This window comes from Rhinolophus hipposideros (genome assembly GCF_964194185.1).
Source record: "Rhinolophus hipposideros genome assembly, chromosome: 12".
NCBI classification, from domain to species: Eukaryota; Metazoa; Chordata; class Mammalia; order Chiroptera; family Rhinolophidae; genus Rhinolophus; species Rhinolophus hipposideros.
This window is the reverse complement of record NC_138058.1, coordinates 3965293-3993283: the sequence shown is the minus strand read 5'-3', so window position 1 is coordinate 3993283 and position 27991 is coordinate 3965293. Positions and strand designations below refer to the sequence as shown.

The following is a 27991-nucleotide window of genomic DNA, read 5'->3' as shown; positions in this document are numbered from 1 at the left end:
CGTATCTGGCCCAAAGGGAGCATTCAATCACATTAGCTATAATAGCCCATGAAGGCACAACCCTGTGTCATGTGACTATATTCCCAGTACCTGGCACATTGCAACTATTTGGTAAGTGTTTCCGACTGAGCAAATGAAAGTGAGACATGAGTGAAGAATGCAAAGCTAGAGGTGAGAAGTCCAGTGGACAATAGTCTGGGAAAACAGTTTTTAACAAAGACTAATAAGTTAAAACCAAGCTTGTGATTCTGCTTTCTCTTAGAGGTTCACTAGTTAAAATTTATTACTTCAATATACAAAAAAATGTGGTAGTAGAAAAATTAAACACAAGTAATAAATGTGTTAAAATCCTCTCGAAAACTGTTTCCCTTTCGGCACTGAATGTTCAGTAACTGTTGCAAGTACTGCCTGCCCCCCATTCCCAAAGTTTGGGAAATTCCCAGAGTTTCCCAAAGATAAATACACACATAGTCTTGTCATAATACTTTTTTTATTACAATATCCAAAAAACTGAGTATGCAAGTTTAGGAGGTCTGAAGACCCCTTCTTCAACTGTAGGAATGTGCCATCTCAAGACTGTATATTTAAACTATAAAGAAGTTCAAATGTAAAGAAAAAAGAAAATGTAATTTCTTCATAAACATTCTGTGTGTCTCTTATTACCAATCACATATTCTTTTGTAAACCCTGAAAAACTTCCCTGTAAAGCAAATTTCATATACATACATATACATATATATGTATATGTATGTATACGTATGTATATGTATGTATATGGTGCGTGCGTGTGTGTGTAAAGTGTTGGTAACTCCCCTTCTCCAAAGATCAGCTGTTTTCCTTAATCATCTGTATTAGTGTCAACAAATGGCTACAGATACATATTACTTTGAGAATTAAATACATTAATTATGAAATTTAAACAAGCCAAAGGGCGAGAGGAAAAAGCACTAGGCGGATGGCACATTTGGGGGTAAATTACCAAAACATCTGTCTTTCTGAGTCACCGGTCCCTCTTGCAGACTGGCCTTCAAGGAAATTCTTTCTTTATTGCAAGCACAGCCCCAAAGGCACTGGACAGCTTCCCCACTATCTGCCCTGCTGGTTCCATGATTGCCATCAGCACACGCACTGACTCCTTGGTGAGTCTGGGAGCCAGGTAAGGGCAGAGGACACAGACAGGGCTGCCGGCACCGGGCCCCTCGCCTGTGCTGCCTGGTATGCGAGAGCCCAGGGCACTCCTGAGACGCCACCTCTGGAGTGCGCTGCAGGTCCCTTGTCAACGGCAGCTTAGTGCACCCCGACTGTGCCCGATGTCTTCTTACTGAGGGGTGCTGATAGCGTGAACAAGTTGAACAGACTAAGGCTGTTTCCAACTAAGAAGGAATAAAGTGAATAAACTTGCTCCCCTTCCACCTGCCATCCTCTCAAACTGGCCAGGAGCCGGGTGGCCTTGAACGTGGAGTGAGGACCTGGGATGGCGAAGGGGAGGAAGATGGAAACAAACAACCTGGACAGAAAGATCAGCCAGTAAAGGAAGCCAATAGGGGATGAGCCACTGGACAGAGTGGACCCTCTGCTGGACAGCCCGTGACCGACCACGTCTTCTTGGGGCCATCCGCTTGGCTCTGGGGAAGTGAGTGTGGCGCCACGGCCAGGAGGTGGCAGGGGTTGCAGGGAGGGCATCACGGAAGCGCTCGGACGAGGTAGAGCTTCTCCCCATGCTCGCTGGTGAAGATGGGGGCCTTTTTGTAGTGTTCCACCAACTCGTCCATGGTGTGAAACCGCCGCTGCCCAATGCAGTACACACTGTCCACAAGCTGCACCTTGAAATGCTTGTTCTTCCCTGATGCTTTGAGAGACACGGAGAAGTCACTGGGCTGGGGAGGAAAGAAAACACGCGTTACACCTGGGTCACAGAGGAGACTCGGGGACTCTGCCAGCCACCAGCAGAAGAGCCGGTGGGCCTGAGAGCGGAAACACTTTACGCTGGAAGCCTCAACTGCGTGACTCCTTACGATCTGGGGAATTACCGCCTGAATCTGCCATGTATCCAAATTCAAACCGCCACACAGCTCAAGCGGCTGGGGCTGTTTTAATATCTGGTTAAGGATATTAACAAGAATGGTGCCTGATGTGCAGAAGGAAGGACCTGAAGGCAGTCCGAGACTCTCCTGTCTGGACTGAAGAAAAATTCTGCGTAGGACAGTTTCAATGTGGAATGGCGTTTAGAGATTTGAAAACTGGAGACTCGTTATGCAACGTATGACACCTGTGTTAACCTGGTTGCTGAAAAAACTTGAAGTTTTCATTTCCCATGCTATTTTTGATAACCTGGGAATTTTTCAAGAGCGTTTGTATATAGGCGGTGGCTAGAAATTTCACTTTCCCTGACTGCCACTATCAGACATTCAGCCATCAAAAATTTTCTAGTTCTAAGCTATTTAAAAAGAAATATTTTAAGAGCAGGAAAAATTCTGGTCACATTAGAAACATGGTTTATAATATCCCAGAGGGGGCTGTACGATGGTTCAAGCAAAGATTTTATTGAGAAAGGTTTACATTTGTGCTTATGTCAGTGCTATACGTAAGTACTTACATTTGAATATATTTTAGAAAGATAGTATTTTTATTAAAATTTGTCTTTTATCTCATTTATTGAAAAAACATGCAGGGAAGACATTGAATGAGGAATGTTCTTTGGGGAAAAAAGCACTGATTAATTCAATAAACAATTATTTACTGGACCCGAACTGCACGCCAGACAGGCCAGGCCCCCTCTGTGCGTACGGGTGTGTATGCAGGCATACATGTGTGGCTCACAGCATGCGTGTACCACAGAAGTGACCATCCCACAGGGGAAACATAAATAAAAATGAAAAGGCCAATATACGTACAATGGCAAATCATGGTAAGTTCTCTGAAGAGAAAGGGGAGAATACTGAGGCAGGGTGGGCAGCGGGAGTCAGGAAAGGCCTCTGAAGAAAGGGGAGTTGAGCTGAGCGGAGGAGGTCGGGTAAGTGGGAGGTTGCTGGGAACTGCGGATGGACATCCAGTGAAGAAAGGGAGGGAAGGTCCTGCTTCTTGTGAGGCACTGTGTGGACAGCAGTGGCTGAGGGGGAGATGCAGGGATGCTGGCCTCCCTCAATGGCTTCTGAATAAAACCCAACCGCCCACCACAGCCCACCAGGGCTGTGTCACCTGGCCTCTGCCTACAGGTCCAATCAATGAGACCAAGGTATGTTCCTCCCTCTGTCCCACTTTCATGCAGTTCATGTTCTTTGAGCCCCCGACCCCACCCCACTGGTCCACCATTGCTGTAAGGTTCAGCTCTCTCGAGAAGCCTCCCCGTTTCTGAACCATGTCTCTTCCTCTACACGGCCTACGGTGGAGCACAGAATTGACAGCCTTCCAGGGGCAGAACCAGTGATTCCAGTCACTGCTCTGCAATGAATAATTTACACCTATGTCCTATCCCCTTCACTATGCATCACGCCTGGTCCAACCACATCTGGGAGCCTAATACATTTACCTGAATCCATTTGCACCTGCCCGGTGTCCAGGGGTGGACCTCTGCTGACGACTCATCAGCCCCGCCCCTGCTCTGCGTCCCTGCCCCAGGGACAAAATGAATAAGCATCCGGGCCATCATTTCATATACCGAGTTTACGAACATTCGATTAAAAGTGTGTAAATCCTGAAAACAAGCGATAACTCCATATCAACTAATGACAAATCAAGGAAGTGGATGTCTCAGAAAATCAACTCTGGGAAGGGATGCTGGGCTCATCCACCAGTCACAGCTGTTACATAAAAGAATCAAAGAGACAATTGTATTTATAGCTTGTATTCATGTGTCCATCTGCCCAAAACAGACCCCATAAAAACAAACCTTTGAGGTAGGCGGGTGGAATGAAACTTCAAGAAGAGACAGGAAAGCTTACCTCTGCTTAGGCTGGGATTATATATTATTTTCAGAATCATGGCCACTAGAGGGTTGGGGGGGGGGGGTGCGGGGAGGCCACAAATCTTGAAAATCATTTTCCCAGCTCCATCTCTTAGAAATAAATCATCATGAACCCTGATGTCATAGACGATCGTTGATCAGCCTATCAACACAATACTCACAAAACGACATTCTAAGTAATCACTTCATGACACAGTTCTCAAATCATGACGATTTTCACAGGCCTGCACAGCAAGATGGATGCAGGCTGGCTGCAGTGTTCTCAGGAGGACCACCCAACTGGGTTGCTGGGTGTGGTTCTAAAAACACACTGAAACAGGCACTGCCCACAGGTGCTCCACACACGAGCAAGGCCTGCACCATCGTCACTGTAGTTACTAGTGGATGAGGCGAACCCCCCGGCCCATCACACCACATTCACGTCCAACTGTACACCCGAGTTGCAAACTGCTCAGCTGTCTCCTGAGGGCTTCCGGTGTTCCTTAAAGCAACTTTTCATTGCAAACTTCTATTGATTTTTATTAAGTATATCCATCCTGTGCCAGAAGTTTCTGCCTTCTTAGATCAAGACAGAGGGCAATGTGACTTTACAGCTGAGCACCAGCCAGCACTGAGTGAGGTTTATAGTTCCTTTAATCAATTCGCAGCATGGTGGAGGCATAGCAGGGGCGTGGGTCCCAGTAAGTATGTGACAGACCTAATTTTAATTAAGCCAGATGATCAACAGATGACTTTCTGGACAGGAAAATTTGCTTTTAATTTAAGCTCCTTAGTTTAACGTCATCATGTGTCATGTGTATGTGCTACAGCAGTTAGAAGGGTGCAGCAGACAAGGTCATTTTTAACTTCACGGGCTCCTGAGCAGAAACCCTGACGTTAAGGACACAGAATGCAGTAAGTTGATGCCAAGCAGGAGCGCTGAACATCTGAGGAATTCTCAATTCGACCCGAGTAGATTTCCCAGGCTGTACACTAAAATGCACATACAGCGCACTGTGGTTACATGTTTCCACTAAATAGCTCTTCTGCAGGAAGCCTGAGGATGACTCAGACCAGTGGTCCCCAAAGTGTGCTTCCAAGCCCAACAGCACTGCCACCAGCAGCAGCTGTGACCGGTGAGAAGGAGAAAACTGTCAGGCTCTGCCCCAGACCCACTGAACCAGAAACTCTGGGGTGTGGCGTGGCCACCTGTATCTTAACCCTGAGCAATATGTATTTTCATGAGCCCTCCAGGGGATCCTGATACTGCTGGAGAACAGAAATGGGCCAACCACCAGCAGTGTTTTTGAATGTTCAGAGCCACAAGGAGAAGATATGAATGAAATGTATGGGCTAAGTGCCCCTGGAAAGAGGTAGTTCCATGGCCAACGTCAGCCGCAGGCTGCGATGCCTTTCTGATTCTGAGTTCTGCAAGAGACAATCCTGATGGGGGACAGTCTGATGAACCAGCTGGGCCACTGCTGGAGAGAGTGTTCTAAGGTCTCTTCCCTTCAAATCGTGCCAGTCCCATCGGTCCGCTGGCGATGGAGCTACTCCAGATCCTAAACAACTCTGCCTCCAGAGAGAGAACACGAGGCAGGGGATAAGGTAATCGTGGTCTTGTTCACATCTGCCGTGGTCCTTCCAGGCGTGGCTTTCTCAAACAGACTTAGGGGAGTGGGATGAAAAAGGACCATGCCACTCACCTCAACGAGTATCAGTGTACTGATACGGAGACTCAGAACTCTAAATGTCAGCTCATCAAAGAACCTTACCATGTTTCTGTTGGAATGTCTACATCGAGAAAGAGGACCAAAATAAACACCAGCCCAGTCTTCCCTCTCCACACAGGTTTTGGTTTCGGGCAGTTATTGAGCTGAAGACATAGGCCCCTCTGAGGCAGTTAACATGAGCTTTCTACGCTGGAGCACAGAGCTGATGCCTGTCGAGTGTCTCTCCTTGGGAGGACACGGTGCCACCGTGATTTGAAATGGAAAGAGCAGTACATGTGGGAACTGTGCATGGTTGGTGGGAGGACAAGCCATTGCCACTGCTTTGTTAAAGAGCTTTTGCATTACTGAGAAGGTGGAAGGCAGGCATTCTCAAGAACGTAGCAATGTCATCTCAGGAGCATGCTCTAGAGACGCACGTGCACGTGTGTGCCAGGGCACACGCGTAAGAACGTCCAAACAGGATAATTCAGTGACCCGAGGTGCAAACACTCATGTCCACCAACGGAGAATGGACGGACAGAGGAGGTGTGCACTGCACAAGCAATGAAACTGATGTATCAACGTGGGTTAAAAAATCGCACAAACAGCGCAGACTGAAAGAAGAAAGAAGAATAGTTCTACCATCCACAGATTTCCAAAGTACATAAAATGAAAACGTACTGTTTAGAAATACACACACAGCTTTAAAACAGTAGAGAAAAGGATTATCACAAAATTACCACAAAAATAAACGGGGAGGTGCAATCAGGAAGCGGATACAGGTGTGGGGAGTAGCATCGATCGTGCCAGCACTGTTCTATTCTTGACCTTGACCTGTAGCCTATTTCTTGACCTTCTGGACCTGGGTTAAACAAGTACTTTTAAAATGAAATTTTCTCTGTGTTATGTCACAATAAAAATGGTTTTTTTTGTTATGTTTTTTTTTTTTTTTTAAGGAGGGTGCAGCTCATAGTGGCTCATATAGGGATCGAACTAGCAACCTTGGTGTTATTAGCACCACGCTCTGAGATAACCGGCCACCCCTATAATAAAAACGTTTAAAAGGTGCTGAACTTGAAGCTAGACCTGGCTCAGTGATTCACTAGTCACATGGCACTGCCATTCATCACTTGAGATACTGCTTCCACCCTCTTATCTACCTCTCCTCCTCCCTATCCACTCTTTCGGGACACCAATTACAGGCATTTTAAACCTTTTACTTGGTCCTGTCAACTTTGTCAGTTCTGGCTACTATCACAGAATACCATGAACTGGGTGGTTTAAAAACAACAGCAATTTATTTCTCAGTTCTGGAGGCTGAGAAATCCAAGATCAAGCCGTCAGCAGATTTGGTATCTGGTGAGGATCTGATTCCTGGCTCAGATAGCCAACTTCTTGCTGTGTCCTTACATGACAGAAGGTGCACGAGAACTCTCTTGGGTCTCTTTTATAAGGGCACTAACCCCACTCATGAGGCTCCACCCACCTAACGCCATCACATTGGGGACTGGTCTTAGCACACGAATCCGGGTGGGTGGCACAAACATTCAGTCCATAGCAAAACCTCTTATGCTCTTTTCGTTATTTTCTATCCTCTTATCTTTTTTGTGTATCCCAAAATCTCTTTTCTTCTGAGCTAGCTTCCCATTTACTAATTCTTTTTTCAGCTGTGTTTAATCTGCTGTAACTAATGAGGTCTTAATTTCAGTTATTGTATTTTTTTTTAGTCCTGTAATTCTCACTTGATTCATTTTTATTACTACTTCCAATTCTCTGATTAAGTTCATCTTGCTGACTTTCTTGAACCTATTAATCCATATGCCTTATAAACTGCATTTAAAACTCAAAATCTGGACTTCTGTGGGTCTGTTCTGATTGTCTTTTCCCCCCTTTGTTGTCCGCCATTTAGTCTTGTGTCTTGGCAATTTTTCTTTGAATGCTACATATTGTGTATGAAAAAAATCAAAGGAAAGCTTTGAGGTTCTCAGGGGAGTCACTGTCTTCCAGAGAGGGTTTGCTTTTGCTTCTGTGCTCAGGGTGGGGCAGGGCACCTTAATCCAATGGGGACCAGACAGCCACCTGCTTATAGTCTGCTTTATTTCCAGTTTGCCTTTGCTCCTAGTATACACACTTTTGGGGGTCCATACTAAAGGCCTCAATCTTTCCCTGGGGCCTTGCCTCTTTGGGGGCCCTTACCTTTAGTTTTTGCCTCCATCACTGTGGTCTACTGAAATACTACTTGTTTGTTGCTTTTAGTTTGTATCAATGTTTTGTCCTGCCTTGCTAGCTGTTTTCAGAGGAAGTGCTGGTTCACCATTAGCAGAAGTAGAAATTGGTCATGTGACATTGGGCAAGTCATAACTCGTCCAGATTCCAGTTCTCTATTTGAGTGAAATGACCGAGAAGCCGGAGAGTTGGTGATGTTACTGGCTCTGGAAGCAGACTGCCTGGGTCCTGGCTCCTTTACTCACTAGCTTTGATACTTTGGACAAACTTCCCAATAGCATTCTGTTTCAATCTTCACAACTGCAAAATAGAGATTAATTTCTGAAATTGGAAAGAGACTGGGACAGTTTAATAAACTACTGTAATGTCAGAAGTCCATCTTTGGAGAATATTACATAAACACTGTCATTGAGTGCCCGATCTTTACGTTTCTTTTATGAAACTTTATGAAGACGGTAATCGCATCGCCTCAATTTTTAAAAAGATTTCTTTCCATTAAAATCTCTAGAAAATACATACTTTCCAAACTAACTAGAAGAGGTTCACATCCTTTGGCGGAAGCACATTTTACTTCACTCATGATCACCCTGTCACCATTAGTCGTTTATGTTTGTCTCTCCTACTGGGCTCTAAGCTTCTTGAGGGACAGGCTCATTTGTGTGTCATTGTTACACCCCCAGGAGAAAAGCCAGGTCGGACAGACAACAAGCACTCAATGGATGGCTGGTGAACTCACGGGCAAAGGCCTGACGGAGAGGCGGTCTATGGCCCTATGTCTGCCACCGTATTTGGAGGCCTCCTCCTGATTTTCAGCAGAGGGAAAGGAACATTACCAATATGATAGCTATTTGCTTGCGCTCTCTTTAAACAACAACACAAAATGGTAAAGCAGGGTCTCTTGAATTTTAATTTTCACTTCCCACTGCCGCCTTTCTCCTAGTCCTGTTTTCTACATGGGTTACTGTACTATGTCTACTGCTGTGTAACACATCACCGTAAAACTCAGTGGCTTGAACAACAAACATGTACAATTACAGTTTCTGTGGCTCAGGAATTTGGGAGTGCCTTAAACCTTGAGCTGGAACCATCCAACTCCTCTTGGCTGTAGTCATGACACGGACTAGGGCTGCCATCACCTGAAGGCTCAGCTGGGCTGCAGGATCTGCTTCGAAGTTGGTTTGCTCAGGTGGCCCACTTGGGCCTCTGTTCCTAGTCTGTTGGGCTCCTCCATGGGGCTGCTGGAGGGTCTTCACAACATGGCAGCTGGCCCCCCCACATCAAGTGATCCAAGAGAGAGCAAAGCCACGTGCCATCTGGATCTAGTCTTGGAAGTCAGCTCTCCTGACTTCGACTCATCAATAGTGAGTCACCAAGCACAACCCCTGCTGATGGGGAGGCGACAAGGCTCCACCCTTTGAAGGGGGTGGTATCAAAGAACTTGGGGGTATTGATTTCAGCCATTGAAGGAACCACACTTGTTAAAACTTTCTTTAGTTGGACAAAAATCTAACTAGATTCAGTCCTGTACCATCTTTTCAGTTTTAAAACATCTGCCTTCTATTCCCCCCACCCCATACCCCCTTCAATTCTTATCTCTGTTCTTCCTCCTCCTGTCCAAATTTGTCTGTTTTTCCCTTCTCCAAGCACTATACTTTTTCGGTATAATTTCTGTTTGCTGAATACTGTGCTAATTTTTCAAATCTTCTAATATCAGATCACTCCTTCCTGCTATCCCCTTCTCTCTGATTCTTCTTCTTAGGAATGACTTCCAGTCTCAGAGTTTTTATTACATTATCATTATTTTTGTTTAGGTTTTAGGTCCCCTATTTGAATACAATCCCTGAAAGTATAGGAACACGATTTAACTCCACATCTGCACACTGGGACCAGATGCATTGACTTAACTCCAACTCTGAGCATCTCTCCCACTATGCATTCTTTGGGTAATTCTTACCTCTCACTCACCTCTTTGCAGTTTCTGCTCACAAGTGAGTACTTTTAGAAAAGAAAAACAAAGACTATCCTTTTGATACTATGTATTTTTATAAAACAGATACCCTGGTCAAATATTTCTCTTCTTTATGAAAAAAAAATGGATGCCAAGAACAGTATGTAATATCCTTCATTTCTTTCTCCGTCCATCCCTGATAGGTTAAGTATTAATACGATTTTCTTGTAAGCACATCGCTGTGAAGAAATAAGAGGGGAGGGAGGGAACTTGCTCCAGGCACTCCTGATCCTTTAATAACCTAAAAACTTCTGCCTATCTTTATTTTAGATTTTACTAAAGTAATGGAAAGATGAGAATAGAAATTCCCTTTATGTGGTTCACCAAGCCTCACCGGTGAACTCTGCACCCATTTTTGTTCACGCTGCTCTTCCAGCATCAATTTATATGTATATTTAACACTCTATCCCCAAAGAAAGGTCACCTTATTCGTTTCTCATCAAAAGCTGTGCCATTCTTTCCTTTTAGTTTGGTAAATGGATATTTTTCTGTCTTGGTTACTTCTTTAAGAAAGGCATTTTTTTTTTTTTGTCCAGAGTAGTATTTCCTTCACCTATACAATTTGAGAAACCAACAGGTTAGAGGCAAATTGTATTCCACTAATCAACAGCGTCTCTGTTCTTATCTCAGAAAAGCCAACTATGAGTTGTACCACTCTATTAGGTCACCTTCTCTAGTTGTCAATATTGCCTGCTTTTAATCAAAATAGACTCGCTGCTTAGACTTATGCCACTCGCTGTGAACTGATACTTTTCTCTTTGTTTTCGCTTCAGATTATCTTTTCACCAGCATTTCTTGTTTTCCTATAAATGTAACTCTGAAATATTTACTCCATAGGTCTAACCCCAATCCACAAGTAACATGATCAAATGTTATCATTTTCATCAGCATTTGAGGCAAACTTGTTTATGTAAAGAAAGAAAAATCAATCATCAACCGCAGAACAGCCCTCAAAGATCTACCTAATCTTTCAATCACAGTGTTCACTGCCCATTTCCAAGTTAGTAGGTGAGTGTGTTTCTCTCTCCCTGCCTCCCAAAATATATTTCCTAAAGTTCAACGTAAATACCTCAGAGGAGAGACTTTTAGAATATTGTCCTTGTCATTCTTTGTCTTCTCACCATGTCAGTCCTGGTGTAACTGATCAGTAATAATATTCAATTCAGAATGTTACCACCTAACACAGCGCTGTTCAAATGCCACGTTTCAGTGGGGTCTCCAATTTGAGCATCAGGATGCCTCCGAGGGCTTGTTCAAGCCGAGGGCAGGGCTCTGCCCCAGAGATGCAGCTTCAGCAGTCCTGGGGTGGGGCCTGAGAACCTGCCCTTGTAGTAGCAAGTTCTCTGGTGAGGCTGACGCTGCTGGTCCAGGAACCGCACTAAGAATTAAGGCCCCGGAGGCTGAAGCCAAGTGTGCGCGCCTGTTCTCCCATTTGCTGGCAGAGCCACCTATGTTTGATTGTGCTGCCTTTCCAGTGGCTACGATATAGTAGGAACTTTCCAAAGGGTGAAACAGAATGTAGTAAGGAAGGAGGGGGTGAGCAGGCCAGGGTCCTGGCCAATTCCACGACGACGTACTGCCCACCGACCTCACTTAATAAAGAACTATGTTCTGTGTTTAAACTCGGGGGGGGGGGGCGGTAACTCTATTACTCTCTGCTGCTCTTGCCACGCCATTGAGGCCACGTTAAGGAACTGCTTAGTAACAGTACCATAAAAACATCCCCCAACAAGCACAAAATGAAGCTGAGATGAGAAGATTACGTGCTGATACAAATCAGAGCCACAATGAGATCTAACACTTTGCACACATTAGGATGATTACTTTGAAAACTAAAAAAAGAAAACAGAAAACAACAAGTGCTGGTGAGGATGTAGAGAAATTGGGATCTTTGTGCACTGCCATTGGGAATGTGAAACGGCACAGCCGCTGTGGAATACAGATGGCAGTTCCTCAAACAAATTAAACAATAATTACTGTATGATCCAGCAACTCCACTTCTGGATACATGTCTGAAAGAACTGAAGGCAGGGCCTTAGACAGATATTTGTACACCCACATTCATAGCAGCATTATTAAAAATAGCCCAAATGTGGAAGCGACTCAAGTGCCATCAATGAAAGAGTGGATAAACAACATGTGGTCTATACATACGATGGATTATCGTTCAGCCTTAAAAAGGGAGCAAATTCTAACACAGGTTACAATATGGATGAACCTTGAGCACATTATGCTACATGAAATTAAGTCAGACACCAAAGGACAAATACTATCTGATCCCACCCGCGTGAGGTACTTAGACTAGTCAAATTCATAGAGACAGAAAGTAGAAAGTTGCCAGGGGCTGGGGAAAAAGGAAAACGGGAGTTAGTATTTAATGGGTATACAGTTCCAATCAGGGCAAATGAAAAATTTCCAGAGATAAATGGTGGTGATAATTGTATAACAATGTGAAGGTACTTAATGCCACTGAACTTACACTTAAAAATGGTTAAAACGGCACATTTTGTTATATATATTTTGCCACAATAAAATAACGTTTTTAAAAAGTTTGTGTTAGTCTAAACAGATCTGTGAAATTCTGGTGGAAACATCACAATCATGATATAGGAAATAAGTTATCCGGATGGGTGAGGACACCTGCTCTTCCTGCCATGGAAGCCAACTTCCAGCAGGAGTCAGGGCAGCAGGGGATGGGGGGGGGGGGAGGGGCAAAGCTCCAGTACAGCGCCTCCTAGTGAGTGCCCAGTGGTGGTACAAAAGAACTCATTTTCTTCAGATACCTGTGACACCTAGCTTTTCCTGGCAGGTACTGTGGCAGCTGGAAAGGACTCGGATGGCTCCTGAACCAAAAATGTTTGCTCCTCTCTGGCCAGGGGTCAGGCAACAATGATCCCTGAACTTTACATGCTTCTATAAACCACTTTTCTTCTTGACCTTCCCCAAATGCCACAATGACACTGACTGGCTCTGGCCAGTACACCTGCTGGGCCTCCTATAATATTGGAATACTGGTAGCATGAGTAAGATACCTTAGAAACCTTATCTCTGTTGGACAAGTGCTTTCCTTGCATACGTCCCGTATGCAAGGAAACATGTCTTGCAGACTTCCTTCTGTAAGTTATAAAGGAACTGTTTTCTAAGGACACCAGGTAAGACCCCTGGCAGGGGTATAGGGCCCTCCATTTAGGAGAGAAGAGATATGAGCTTGCCTCCCAAGTGCTTGACTACATACAAGAAATGTTTACCAAGTGTCAACCAGAGCCGAATTTAAACATTCCTGCATCTGTTCACTCCACTGTGTTGAAGGCTAGAGATGACAACGGTACTCTCTTCACCAGCTCAGAAAACACCAGTGTGTGCGTGCACACGCGCCTGCCTGCTGGGGACTTCTTCCCCCTCAGTGTGTGTGTGTGTGTGTGTGTGTGTGTGTGTGTGTGTGTGTGTGTGTGTGTATGTGAGTGTGTGTTGTTAAAAACAAAACAGTTAAAAGAAATCCTAACAATTTCTATGACATTCCCTCATTGCCAATTTAGTGGAGTGGTCATCAGATTACTGGGAGCTAACTCTAACTTTTATCTCTTCTATAAACCAAACTGAGGTCTCAACCTAGAAAACAAACATAGTCACAGTTATTTCTATAGCCACAGCTAAAAGGAAATCAAGGAGAGTACAAAAACAAAAAAGCAGCAGGTTTACATGGGTGCGACATGTGTTAGCCATGTAAGCCTGTCTCCTACATTAACTGCTAAAAACTGTTTGACCCAGTTTTTAAACATTTCCATTACAGCTTTAAGTATTTTTTGAGAAAAACATTTCTAGCGCATACTATCAATTTTACATGAGCGCAATATAAAACATTTAGATAAAGGTAGCTGGTGAGCTAAGGGATTTTTATGGAAATATTTCTGACTACTGTTCTGGACAGATTATTGGCTTTGATATACGGAGTGCCAAAAAATGTACACAGGCGGACACTTTGGTCAGTGTTGCTCAAACAATAGTTTGCTGTAATCAGAAGTGTCTGGATGCTGACGGTAACCACTTTGAGCACCTCTTGTAACTGCAGAAGTCAAACATGACTTGTATTCATCTTTGTTATCGGTTATATACTGAGTATTACAATTTTAAGCTTTCCTTACTTAAAATGTGTACACTTTTTTCGGCACCCTCTGTGTTTTCTTTTGAGTTTGAAACAGTTGTTTTTCAGCTGCCTGTGGTTATCAGACAAACATTATGTCTACAGGCCTGAAGACAGGGTGTCTTGACCCCCACGTGGTAGCAGTATAAGCTAGAGGCCATGGTGACCAACCCCACTAGTGCGCTAGCACGGCCCCGGGTGGAGAGTGGACCTGCGACTCCTAGCACTCCGCTTCCGTTGGCTGCTGGCTCCCACACCGAATTATATGCACATTCTGGAGAGTTCATTCATCAGTTAATGTGAAGAATATTTCTTAGAGTTGCACTGAAGTGCCAGGGATTCAAGGACCAACATGATGACACAACGTGCACTCTCCCCACTGATCTGGTCTTTCATGGGGGTAGTCTGACCACGTTCAGACGTGATTAAACTTGAGCATAAATAAATGACCTCTATGTGACCTAGGAGCACACGGGAACGAGCACGTGGCCCAGGCTGCAGGTCAGGGAAGGCTTCCCAGAAGCAAAGGTGGGTAGAATAAGACTGGAAGAATGTGTGTACGATAGATTGGTGGGGCTGAGGTGGAGCAGGGGAAGGGAGCTGTATTCTAGACTTTTCTAGACCTGCGTGAAGGTGTGGAAGAAGAAAGAGCCCAGTCTAAGACCCTGACAGCAGGTACACAGGTGAAAGGAGAGGGCGATGAACCCTGGGACCTGGAGAGATACAAGGAGCCACCACCAGAGAAACCACTGAGCTACTATGGGCGAGACAACGGGAGGAGCCAGCCACCTGCAGCCTCACCAGCACAGTGCGATGGCCAAGCTCTCTGCTACGCTGTACCTGCCTCATCGACATGTCATGAATTAGCTGAGTTTCAGGTAACAGACTGCTCTCTGTTCTGCTTTCTACACTGATCTCCCTGCCCCCAGAATGGATTTAGTACAACAGGTATCCTCAGCTTTTCAGAAGTTCACGTTACACAACTTCACTTTATGAAAGACCTCTACTGGTACCTGTTCTCAGTAACTGAAAGAAAACCAAAGAGGATTTTCACTTTTATGAAAAAAAAGCGCAAACAGTGTCTAGCGTCTATTCTGCAACGAGCATTATAAAGACAGCAGCGCCCTGAGCAACCAGAGAGGCCTCGCCGAGTCACGTCTCAGAACCACACTCAGCATCTCAGCACCCAGCCCCAGAGCTCTGAGCTGTGTCTGGGAGAATCCAGGCTTTATCTCCATGTGCATCCCTAAGCAAGCTGTGTCCTAGGGGCCAGAAAAGCCTAAGAGAGCTCGGAAGGGTGTTGCGCTTAGCGTAAAATTGGGACGGCAGTGTTTCCATTGAAGTAAATGAAGTCAAGACACTGCGTCCACTGCACTTGCCTGCGTCTACCGTTCGTACTGTTCACACACAGAGACAAAGAATCTCGAAGCTGCCACCAGTACTGTTGGTTCTGCTAGTATCAAACTGGTCTGTCTCTTTTAGTCAGCATCCAGTCATGGGTAAAACGGAAAGTCTACTGCTTGTGTGGACTGGTGGGTGTACAAAGTGTGGTGTTCTGTTGTCCTATACTTAAGGAGAAATCGGTCACTCCTTTTAATAAGTGAAACTACACTGTCCATATGTTATTTCTACTTTACGTAGGCAGTGTATTTATCATATCATTCCTGCTTGTACCATATGTTAGTATTATTTTAGGCTTTACGTGTTATTTGGTAGGTTATTTTTTGGGTCTGGGAATGCTCAATAACTTTTCCATATAAATTTACGGTCACTGCTTCTTCGCTTTACGCCGTTTCGGCTTACAAAAGGTTTAGCTCTACGTTCAGATAGCAATGAAAACCTATATTTACTTTCTTTTATTTATAAGACAGCAGCAAATGAGCTCTATCCAAAGCCCTTCATGATAAATGATGGCTTTGAGGCTGAAATTCCAAGATTCTCAAGTGCCTTCTGTAGTACTGAAAGGGCAGTTATTTTTTGCCTGCTAAGTTACACTCGATTTTATCGACAGGCTGTGATATACCACAGGTGCTCCACAACAAGCTTGCGCTTAACTGGGAAGAACCAGGGGCCACCCTTTAAATGAGACAAGGGCACCATTTAGAAGTCCTCCTTGGGACCCGCAAGAAATTACAAATGGCATCCTGAGCAGGTTTGCGTGTGACTCATTATATTTTAAGAACTGCCTTTAAATAAGACTCTTCTCTTTTTTTCACAGGTCCCAGTAGATGGTGTAGGATTTTTGTTTGATTTTAAAGGCAAGTATTGAGGGGCTAGCCAGGGCGAAGAGGCTGGAGCCACTGAGGCAGTGAATCAGGAAACAACACCGCTGATGAGCAGTGAACTCACAGGCAACGGTCCACACTGAATGACCTTTTAGGTCATTTCAGTGTTAAGAATTAGATATGCTTCAAGTTAGAAATATTATCAAAATCTGGGCTTAAAACTGCCATTAGGCACAGAGCAACAAGCCTGACCATTACAAATAACTTAGTTTTGCAATTGGAAAGATGCTCACCGTCATCTACACTTTTTCTTAACGTTAACCCATTGACCAGGAAACTTCTAGAAATCATGGTGCCCAACCGCGGATGTAGGAAGCTGTGAGCACATCATGGCAGGGACAGAATCACTCCATTTGCCCCCATCTTCTGAGCTGCCTCACTCTGCTAACAACTGAGCTCTCCTATTCTCTCAGAAACAGAGGAAGACAGCTAGTTTGTTACCAAACTCTAAATAGCTAAAAAATAAACTAAAAGAAAACACTTTGTAAGACGAACTCCACTCAACAAACGCTAACATAAATGGAAACGACGATAATTATAATTTTCACCATTAAGCATGTTTGTAATTCTTGGAAATGTAGTAATAACTGCTGTGAACATGTGTAAAACCATTACGATTATGTAACACGGACCCGGGGTTTTCCAAGTGTGGTCCCTAGATCAGCAGTGTCAGTAGCATCGGAGAATGTGCTAGAAAGGCAAATTCTCGGGCCCAGACCTCCTGAATCAGGAACTCTGCAAGTGGGACCCAAGAATGTCTATTTTATTAAGCCCTCAAGGAAATTCTGATGCACTTTACAGTTTGACCATCACTGATCTAAAGAGAGAGAATGAAAAAATTGCCTGAAAACGGAGTTTAGGTTAAAAATTATGATTTCTATAAGAAATATAATTTGAAAATTATAGCAAGGAACTATGCTAATGTTTTATTCTGTTCCTTCCAGATCACATAATTTTAATCGGTTAACAAAAAGTGCAAGGAATGAAACACACAACTATTAGTGTGAAAACTATATGCATTAAATATCTTTGGCAAGATAGTGTTTCTCTATCAGAAACAATGTGTTGTATAACAAACATTTTGTATCTAAATACAACTGTGGGACATACATATGGGGAAAAGGTGATGTCTTTGGACTCTCAAGTCTTCTAAAGGAAAATGGCTTCCTAAACTGCAGGCTGCTGCTACACAGCCAGCCATCTTTTACAGCCCTCATCCTCATTGTAACCTATCACTTTCTGAATCACCTTTTCAAAAATGGGGGACACACCCACTGAAAAAATAAAATGCTAACAACTTACACAGCTTGCCAGAATTCTAGTTACTGGTTATTCTTAATTGTAAGTACAGCCTTCTAACCATACCCATGGAATAGGTGTGGACAGATATAAAAAGATTATGATGAGCATACAGAGGGCAGGTAGGAATTTTCTAGGTTTAATGAGCTATGGAGATACGATAGTTAAATACGTATTTAGGTGGAGATACGATAATTAAATATGGAGAATAAGAAATGATTTGTTTGTTTTTAGCTGTTAAGGATAAATGACAATTACGGATGAAATAGGAGAGCAAGGGAGGAAGAGAGAGAAGATGGAAGAAAGAACAGTCGGGACTGAGATTCCGGACACGAAGATGTGTCCGAGGCACGATCTTTTGCTTGGTTCATTCATTCACTGATAGCAGATACCTCTGAAATACCCAGCTCTTCACTGACAATGCATATCACAGGATGTGGCAATGTTTTTGTTTGTTTTCCAAAATATGCACATCTCTCCCCTAAAAGCACAGACTTCCTAGAACTCAGAGTTGTCTCTATTTTCATTCTTCAAAACAGAAATATATTAAAGGAGGAGAGGAGAGGAGATGGAGAGACGCTGGCAAGAGGCAGAGGCAGAGGCCAGCGGCAAAGAAGTGATGGAGTTCTCCATTTGTGCACTGGGCAGTTCCCCAACAGCCGCAGATGACAAGTGAGAACAGACCTGGTGACGAGCAAGGCCTGGTTCTGCTGTCAGTCAGGAGAAAAGCAACAACATGACTCAGAGCCTCCCGCAGCATCCCTCTGGCACAACGCGGGCACCCTAACAGCAGAAAATGCCACATGTCATGGCAAGATCCATCAGGACAAGCAGCCTGCACACCATCGGGCCAAATGGTAGTCTTCAGACCAACGGTGCGGTGCCACTGTGGGTGCAGAGCTGACGCAAGTCCCAGCAAACCCTTCCTGCCCCCACACCCTAGAATCAAAGGCCTGGGGACACTATTAGGCTACTGTAGCTTGGCTTTCTCATTTAAGACAGAATGCAAAAACTCTGGAAAGGCTCCCATAACAATGGTTAAAATAAAATGTAAACAATTTTTCAATTATTTGGAAAGTTAGCTTATTCTCAAATAATGTGAGGCAAACAAGACACTGGAGTGTATTCAAGTTCTGAGATGGAACCTACATAATGCAAGCACCCCTCCTTATCCAGAAGGATTTGGTCTCCAAGTTCAGATAGTGAGGACTTCTGTACGTGCCCATCCCAGGGAAGAGCAACAGGGCCTCCCCAAGGCCGGCAACCTGGAGGACGCTGTTCTCATCTGCCCTCTTTCTAAGGACCTTCTTCTCCTCAAGTCCTAGACATAAGGCACAAGGAATGGGACTAACATTGCCACAATGTGGGGGTGACTGGACCCTTTCCCTTCTAAGAAGTCTCTTCAAACTCAAAATTTCTAAATCAAGATTATACTTTTGATTCTGAATTATATTTATCCCTTAAGTGTGCTGGGCCAATCACTTTATATTGGAATTGGTTTTCCTCTAAATTTCCGCTCAGAAGGGTTAAACGTGCTGCCATATTCAATTCTCTTAAGGCCTCAAACATGGTGTAAAGGAAGCTATGCACGGAGCTTTACGTCACGTGAGAACAATCTAATGTGATGTCTTGCCAGAAGTGATAAACTCTGGCACCTGGATAAGAAAATCTCGGAGTTCAGATTTCAGATATAGTCAACGTTCGGGCCTGCGTGATCACCGAAGCACATCTAAGACAGCTGCGAACTCCATGAGCGGCCCACACAGTAACGGGGTCTGGTTTCCACCAGCTTGGGGCAACTCCTGCCTCAAAGAAGTACAGCTCACAGCTGCCTCTGCAGTCTCTGACAGGGAAAAACATTTCCGTGGCCTTCCTTCCTCACAGGTCAATCGACATGGGTCTTGAATAAGTACTCACTTACTGTTGCACCAATGTTTTCAGAGGACAACAATTACAGCACACAGTACATACATACTTAATAGTCGTACAGTTTGCATTTAAAAAATTAAACTAAAGTTTGCTGGGACTGATACAACGTAAGCACAATGACCTGCACAGAACTCTTGCTTTTTGGATCGTGGGAGTTGTCTCACTGTATGGAAGGCGTATTTGCAAAGAGGCCTACAAAATCGGTTGAGTATCTGTCTAACGCATACATGCACAGGCTACCTTGTGTGGTACTGGCCCAGTTCTTCCAGACACGCTCAGGACATACCCGAAACACAGCCCAAATGTGTTCACTGCTGCAAACGGACAGCCTGCCGCAAGGTAAGTGGCCTCATCCTCTGATTCAGTTCACACACACAAAGTCATCTCTCTCAAGAACTGCCTTTTTCTTTTCAATTCTGATCATAAGTGCTTTAAAAGCTTTTCGGAGATGAACTCACTGATGCTTCCTGCGGCACAGATGACCTGAGGATTATACGTTATTATAGGTTTAAAAAGAAAAAACAACCAACCACCAAAAGGCTGTGTCAGAAACCAGGTGCTCACTTTTACCCACCCACTTGCTCTGTTTGTGTGGAAAGGAGAAACACCCAGGTTTCAAAGTAAATCAAGTATCATTGATCTGAGAGTTCCTAATCTTTAAGAAGTGTGCAACTTTAGAGTTATTTTGTTTTAAGAAATGTACTTTGGCCCAGAAATCCAAAATATCCAAAATTCTGCTAAAATGAGCCAAGTTTACAATGCTATGTTGGATAATTCTTTTTCAGTTACCAGCATCATTCTATCGCTAGCTATCCACATGATCCTAGGCAAATCATTTATGGTGTCAGGACCTAAATATCCTGGCATATAATATGGATGAATAACACTGGAGGAAGTCTAAGATCCTTCCTAATTTCCAAGTTTCATGACTGAAATAAATAACCATAAAGAAAGTAGTAGGTAAATCCTTTTTCTGAAAAACAAATGGTCAACATAACTGACCATGTTAATGGAGAAAAAGTAAACAGTCTTTAGTAATTGTCTCATGTTTGATCTATTCAATTATCAATTCCTAGAGAAATGGGCTGGGCCTTATGTTTCCAAAAACCTGTACAGGGCCTCAGACAAATTGGGCTTCAAAAGTTTATTTGTCATTTCAGGACTATTTTTAATCATTTTTAATGATTTTAATGGGTGCCAACATTTAAAATGGAAATTCCTATCCTCTCCAATGTCTAGCTTATCAGTTGATTTATGATTGTCTTATGTGTCTATATGAAATCAGTTGTCAATCTTTTCAAATTATACCACAAAGGAATTTCAAATCACTCCTTGCTTTCTTTTCCTATTGCCACCGCCCTCCCTGTTATTCTCTCTCTTGGCCTCCTTCCCAATACATCTTCTATATAATAGCAAGGTTAATTTTCCTAATGCCCACATTCAAATATATTATTTATCTACTTGTAACCTTTTATGAACTGCCACAGTGTGGCAGATTAATTACACAACTTTCACTTGCCACTCAAAGCTTTTCACAACCTGGCTCTTGTTTACCATTGCACTCTTATTCTTCCTTACTAAACTCGAAAACATGTGCCTTATACTGGCCAAAGAAGGCGAGCTGCTGAGCTTCCCTTTTCTTTCCCATTCTTGACCTTTCCCATCCCTAATGGCTTTTACCTTGGACTCCTGTTGAAATCTTCCTTCTTCTTTTGGGTCTATGTAAAACATCACCTTCTCCATGGAGTCTCAGATGGTTTTGCACCAAAACATAAACTCCATTGACAACTATAACAATTTGTTTTTCTTTTCTGGTGTTTCTCTTTCTCTACCTTTATTTACCAGGTCGGATTTGTTGGCATTAGAGCTAAAAAATTGCAGAAATGTAGTATAGTTCCCTTCTCTATAGATTCTTCCTAAGTAGGAAAGCAAGGAAGGACCCCCCGGGGCTTGTGTGTGTTGGTTAGCTTCCAGAGCTCTGCAGAAGACTGCCTGTTTTCCTGTCTATAATTGTTGACATGAGGAGACACTGCTGTATGAAAAAGCAACAACTCATAAGCATAGTCCTGAAATTTTTAGCATAGCTCACATAGGCCGGTATTTTACTTTTCTTTTGTTTGTAGACTGGCAAAAAAATAAAGAACAAGTTCCTAAGATTTGTCATAAAAACCTCACTTAGAATGTCACCCTCTTCATGGTAATTTTTTTATCCTTACATGAGATTTTCCTGAGATATTAGATAATGAATTTTATTCAATACTCCTAATACTTCCAAGTTTACAAATTTCAATAGATCAGGAACAGCATTATTTTTGGTTGACCTGAGGATATCTTGCAAAAAGTCTTCTTCTAAAAGGGGATCAATAAAGATTTGTTGAATTAAATGAAAAAAAAAAAAAAAAAGAAACCAGGTGCTCCCCTCACCGAGAATAGTTGACATGTCTGGGACCCACCATGTGAACAAGGTCAACCCGTGGGGCCTACAGAATGGGAAACCTGGAGAGAAAATGATGTTTAAGTCTGTAGAACAGAAAAGGGGAATCTTAGTAAAGAGGTAAAACCACCTCCAGGAACTAAAAACATTTGACTTGCCCTCTAACTGCAAGAATACCTCTCCTGGGGAGTCAGTAGCAACTGTGGACAGACCAGTCACTACACTCAACGCGTCTTAGGTGTATACCTTACACCAGTCCTAAGTGCAGAGCAATCCTATGTGTCTATCTTTATGTGAGCCCCGTGTATTCTCTCGCTCTTTCCAGTGTATTTACAGAATTTGAAAAGAGACGGCACACACGGCCACGTGGTGCAGTAACACACACGTATCTCCCCACGCACGGTTCGGGAGCCGCCTGGCGCCGGGCAGGTCTCAGCACTCCGAGGGCACTTACCGAGGACTCGCTGTCCCTGATGAGGAAGTCGCCCTCGCGGCCCCGCTCGTTGAGCGCGCACTCGGCCTGGTGGCGCGTCACGTTGCCGTAGTACCACTCCCTGCCCGCGAAGCGCCCGCTGCCCGCCGGCCCCGGGTAGCTGATCGGGGGGACCTGCGACGGGGGCAGCGCGGGCCCGTCGCCGAGGACCACCACGTAGTTTTTGGGGACAAGGCCGACCTGCCCCCGCGCGTTTTTGCACTTCCACCACTCCGGGTCGTTCTCGGGTTTCTCGATCACCTCCATGGTCTCGCCCTTCTCGAAGTTGAGCTCCTCCTCAGTGACAGAGCTGAAGGGGTACAGCGTCTGCACCACGTGCAGAACGCGCGCGGCCTGGCCGTTGCTCAGGGACGCGCCCTTGCGCGGGCTCAGGAAGCCGGGGGACTCGGCGGCCGCCTCGTCCACCTCCTCCAGGACGTAGTTGGAGGGGAACCAGCCGATCTGCCCGTTGTAGCTGCCGCGCCACCAGCCGTCGCTGCACTTTTCCATGACGGTGACACGCGACCCCTTCACCAGGGACAGCTCGTCCTCCCTCTCGGCCACGTAGGCGAACTTGACGAAGGCGGGGATGTTGAGGTCGTAGATGCGGTCGGCGCCGCCCCCGTTGGCGGGGTACTCGGCGTCCGTGCTGGGCGTGGGGGACGCGTCCCGCGCGCTCGGCTTCCGCTTGGTCTTGCCGAGGCCTGTGGAGACACAGCAGGGGCTCAGTGGGCACCGGCTCACGGGCGCGCCGCCGGGCATCCTAGGTGCCGACGCCACCTCCCCCTAAATACGAGGGGCACACCCCCCGCGGTTACAATCCGCGTCACCACCAGGCAAGTAAAGTGCTGCTGGCTGTGCTGCGCAGCTGAGAAGTGACTCACAGCTGTTACTAAAACTGAAGTCTTTCACTTACTCCTGAAAAAAACGCCAGCGTACCAGCAGCACAAAAGACAAAATAGGGGAAGTTAAGGTTCCTTCTGAAACGATTAGAGAATTCCTGTGCCACTCAGAGAGAAAAAGAAGGTATAAAGGCACAAACAAAATGCCTTCAGTGTTTATTGGTCAGGAAGTGGACTAAAGGACGTCCTCTAAGTCCCGCAGGTCTCCAAACGCAGACCTCGCAGCCCCCTGCCCTGCTCCCCCCACCTCAGGCCCCCGCCTCCTCCTCACTCCTGGGACACTCTTGTCCTCCCATAGCCGCCTGGCAGCACAGTGGCTCCAGTGGGCAGAAACTGACACCCTTCTCCTTTCTCCTCTTCCTGCAGTTCTTTCAAAACAGCAGACTCATTTCCCACAACAGGTTGTGATCAGTGAATCAGAAAAAATTAGCTGATACATTAAGTCTAAGGCAGTGAAATTCAAGAGAAAGGCACCTGGGACGAGGGAGGAAGCCGACCTTACAGACATCTACGTTACCTGAACCCTCCCACCAGTCCTGTGACAACATGGGCATCCCTCCATTCCTGCAGACGGGGAAACGGAGGCTGAGAGAGACCAGGGAACTTGCCCAACACACCTGGCCAGTGACACAGCATAGACCCCGTGCTCCCAATTAAAGTAACAATCAAGAACACAGTTCCGTTGGAGGCTAATAATGCAGCATGGTTTCTATGGCACATGCAGCATCATCTGTAACATGATTTCTTTGTTACAAATGCATCCAGGACTCTGAATGTCAAGACTCTGTCCTCACCCCACCTGACTGGCCCTCCCAAACAGTGATGAACCTGTCTCCGATTCCAGGCAATGAAAATCCCTGTGTCTCCAAGTGGAAGTGGGGCTGAGGTTCAGGGAATGAAGATTTGGGATAAGAAATGTATCACGAGTAAATCTGAAGCCATGTGACCACCGCCATGTGAGTCTGAGCCCTCAAAGGAGTGCCCTGAACAGAACAGGCGGTGCGTGTCATGTGCGTCTCACAGGACAGCAGTGCATCCAAGGCTGAGAAGACAACATGCCTGGGAGCCCACGGCCGGACTGCCCGCGGCGTCCATGCTCCAAGCAACATTTCTGATTTGAAGGCAAATCCATTACCTTGCAAGGAAAGAGGCAGTGTGGGAATCCCACTGCCCTCGCTTTCTCCATGTATATATTTTTCCTACACATCTTCTGCTTTGTTTCTTCTTCTCTCGTTAAAGTCATACCACCTACTTCTTCCCGTTGTAAAAAAAAATCTACTTGAACTCCGATGTGTGTTTTTAACAAGGATCAAGTAAATTTTTTTTCTCTTACAATTTTACTTATTTTCTCAAAAGAAGAGGCAAATCCTCACATCCATTTTGCAAAGTCTCAGGCCATCTTTATCTACTAGAAGTAAACACTAACTAACCAAAACTTGGCAGAGCAGAAGCCCTCACTGACTAGCTTGTACTCACTCCCTCTTTGTACCATATTTTGGAAGAACACACTTTCCAGCCCTTTCCTTGAGGCCTGCCCACTCTGGCCCAATCAGGAATTCCTGTGCAGCCTGGCTGCCCCCTTCACTTACACCCTCTCCTCTCTCAGGACCCTGGAACCCAAACTGTGCAGGTCACCAGGCGGTGCCAGTCCCTGCCATGTCAGACTTACCGGGGCTCAGGGGAGTACCAGTGTGTTTTAGCAAGATTTGGGACGACTTTCAGTTCTCGAGTTAAATACAAAATGCAACTGCACAGAATTGTCTTGGTGTTTGAGCATTCAGGTTGGAGCTGCAGCACGCTTCAGATAAACCATACTATGAATTGAGGATATCTAGAATGGGACCATTAGAAAATGTTTCCAATTGCTGGCATGCCGCATTGGGTGACGGTAAGTAACACTTTTTCACAAAGTGATGACTTTCTCTACAGCTTGTTCAATAATGTATAAACTGCAACAGCTTTGCACGAAGAAAGAACAAAGAAGGATTGGAAATCACTGTTAAAAAAAAAAAAAAAAGTAAGACACTGTCTCACATGGGATGCACTCAGGAGTGACCAGGTTTTAACTTCTACATTGAAGATGAGGCTCTGAAAACATGTCCGTTTCCTCAAATCTATAATCATAAAATTGTGGCTGTTAAGATCTAAAAGAAATCTTAGAGGTCAGCTTGCTCGGTTTCAGGCTGTTGCTGTGCCGAGTGGGCCTGGGGCCCAGGAGACCCAGTGGGGCAGAGGAACCCACACCCACCGCCCCCCAACACACCCGCCCCACCCAAGCAGTTCCAGTGCTCTCGCTGCTCTACCAGGGGTCCTGGGCTGGAGGCTTCCGGACAATGTGTTCCACAGATGAGCTGGGTGAAGTCTTGGAGAGGCTGGGCAGTCACCCCAGGTCTCTAGGCTAGTCAACAGTGAGGCCAGATGCAGACTCCTGAGCACGGAGCTGCCTGGAATGGGCCAGGTTTGTGGCCAAGGGAGGCTGTGACCAAGCTCCTTAATGGAGCCACCACAATAGCTGTCACATTAAAGACCAGCCATAATTTGTGCAATGAGCTGTATTTGCATTTAGTAATAATAATAAAAAATAATGTGTATCACCAGGAATGGTATTTCTTACTCAATGAGCACACAGCAGAATTTTAAGTGGCAAATAGCTGAGTTGGGTTTTAAAGTAAACTACAGGTATACATTGCTTTATTGTGCTTCATATTGATTGCACTTCACAGCTGTTGTTTTTATAAACTAAAGGCAAGACTCTCCACCAGCAAGAAGATTACAACTTGCTTTATTGCAGCACTCTGGAACCAAACCCACAACGTTTCTGTGTTATGCCCGTAAACTTTTCAGCTTTTTTGACAATTTTTTGGCATCAAGTTATCAAATCTCTGATCCTGAATTGCATTTTCGTTGACAATAATAAGCAGATTTAATTTTGTTGAATAAAATTACATACACTAATGATTGAGTTCTAATAAAAGTTTGAATGTTATACATTATTAATATTAGTGATTTTAAAGTCAAAAATTGTTATGTACTCCTTTTAAGATAAAGGGATATTATATCAGATGGATTTTAAAATATTCTCTGTCATCTTCCAGCTGGAGTTCTGGAGATTTAAGATAAACGTCAAACAAATTTGATAGTTCTGAAATATATTCAAGCCAAATTCATTTAGACAATGTACCCAAGTTTTAGGAGCTCTACGGAAAAGCCATTTTATTTTTATTACTAATCAGATCTGTAACATAAGCCAGGCTTTAATTAGAAAGCTTCCCTGTACTTAAAATGTCATTTATACTAAGTTAAGAATAGAGGTTATTAATTTGTGGGCATTTCCCCCATTAGAGTTAGGACCTATTATTAAAGTCAACTAAAAATTACAGAAGGCTTTTTTATTAAAAAAAAATTTTTTTATTAAATGCTAAATAGATTGGACAAGGTATAAAGTGACTGAAAGAAGTTTTCATATATGAGGATATATTTAACGTTTGGCTTCTAATAGCTTTTCATATTAGTATATGTGCATTTAATTTGTATTTAGTTTTTTGTTTGTTTGTTTGTTTTTAGATATGCTGGTAAGATTAGCTTCCACTATTCAGAGAATATCCAGTGCCAACATTTATGATAAAAATATTTGAATATACGAAGGGAAAAAGTTTAGTAAATTTAAGATTTTTTTCATGGGTGACCATTTAAAATTAATGCAATGGTTCTCTGTTGTTTTAATCTGTTCAGCAGCCTTAATCCTTCTCTTCTTCACCAAAACACCTCTCTTCCTCTGGCTTCAGCGCGACCCCTCCTCACGCCCTCTGGACCACGGTGGGGTCCCATGACTCAGACTTGCGGATCAGAGCAGTCCTCAGGACTAAACCTACAGTCCTGCGGGAATGCCATCTCTCTCTCAGAGCTGCCCATTGTAGGAGTCTATGTGAAGAACGAAAGAGAGAGCAGGAATGAGGCTGAGAGAAGAGAGACAGAACCGGATGACATGAGTTAGCCCCTTGATCCAACCATACCTCCCAATGACGTGAGCTAAATCCCTCTTTAAATTTGCGCGCGCGTGCACACACACACACACACACACACACACACACCAGCTCCTTTTCTCCCTCCTCTTTTTCTTCTTCCTCTCCTCTCCTTTCCTTTCGGCTTTATCTACTTTTGAGTTGATTTTCTATCACTTCAATTAAGAGCTCTAAAATAAATAAATAAACAAAACCAGCCTTCCCCAACTGTCATGCCTCCCCTCTTACCCCACCTCCTTAAATATGCCAAACTTCACTCCACTTAGGGAAATGGTGCACAGTAGTCCCCCCTTATCTGCAGGGGATATGTTCCAAGACGCCCAGCATATGCCTGAAACCCTGGATAGTACTGAACCCTATACAAACTATGTTTTTTCCTATATATACATACCTACGATAAAGTCTAATTTATAAATTAGGCACAGTAAGAGATTAGCAATAATAACAAATAATAAAATAGACCAATTTTAACAATATACTCTAATAAAAGTTATATGGGCCATTATGAAGTAAAATAAGGGTTACCTGAATACACTGAGATACCAAGAGAGAGGATCTGATATCCGAGACACTACTAAGTGACCAACGGGCGGGCAGCATATGCAGCGTGGATGATTC

General features: G+C 44.3%; 1 protein-coding gene across 4 annotated transcripts in view; it reads right to left on the bottom strand.

The window, feature by feature from the left end:
* Positions 1 to 260: 260 nt before the first annotated feature.
* Positions 261 to 27991, bottom strand: part of NCK2 (NCK adaptor protein 2) — a 139856-nt gene continuing 112125 nt past the window's right edge. For all 4 annotated transcript variants that reach the window (XM_081068628.1, XM_081068629.1, XM_081068627.1 and 1 more), the window contains 2 exons: positions 22432 to 23153; positions 261 to 1877 (listed from right to left, as the gene is read on the bottom strand). In XM_081068628.1, the coding sequence (XP_080924754.1) occupies positions 1683 to 1877; positions 22432 to 23153 (917 nt within the window). In that variant the 3' untranslated portion in view covers positions 261 to 1682. The remainder of the gene's footprint in view (positions 1878 to 22431; positions 23154 to 27991) is intronic.